The sequence below is a fragment of the Crocuta crocuta genome, unplaced genomic scaffold, assembly GCF_008692635.1.
Source record: "Crocuta crocuta isolate KB4526 unplaced genomic scaffold, BGI_CrCroc_1.0 scaffold141, whole genome shotgun sequence".
NCBI classification, from domain to species: Eukaryota; Metazoa; Chordata; class Mammalia; order Carnivora; family Hyaenidae; genus Crocuta; species Crocuta crocuta.
In genome coordinates, this window is record NW_027527951.1 from 2,644,275 (window position 1) to 2,644,519 (window position 245).

Consider the following 245-nt stretch of genomic DNA (forward strand, 5'->3'; position numbering starts at 1 on the left):
CAGGATGCTGGGCCCCCGCGGCGTGACGCGAGCACGGCAGCTCCGCCCCCTGCGTCTCTGGCCTCGCCGGCCTTGGGGGGATGGTTTCATCATGGCGTCAATGCAGGTGAGAGGAGTTTGCAGCATCTGGGCGGGCGAGGGAGCCGCCGAGAGGACGCAAGCGTTTTGTCGGGGGCGGCGTCTGGGACTCTGGGGCACCCGGGCGGGCTTGGGAGCGGCCCTGCTAGCCGGTCCTTTCCCAGGCC

General features: G+C 71.0%; 1 protein-coding gene across 1 annotated transcript in view; it reads left to right on the forward strand.

Moving 5' to 3' along the window:
• Positions 1–4: 4 nt before the first annotated feature.
• UBE2W (ubiquitin conjugating enzyme E2 W) overlaps positions 5–245 on the forward strand; it is a 75,306-nt gene continuing 75,065 nt past the window's right edge. The window contains exon 1 of the mRNA XM_077752432.1: positions 5–106. Coding sequence (XP_077608558.1) covers positions 5–106 — 102 coding nt within the window. The remainder of the gene's footprint in view (positions 107–245) is intronic.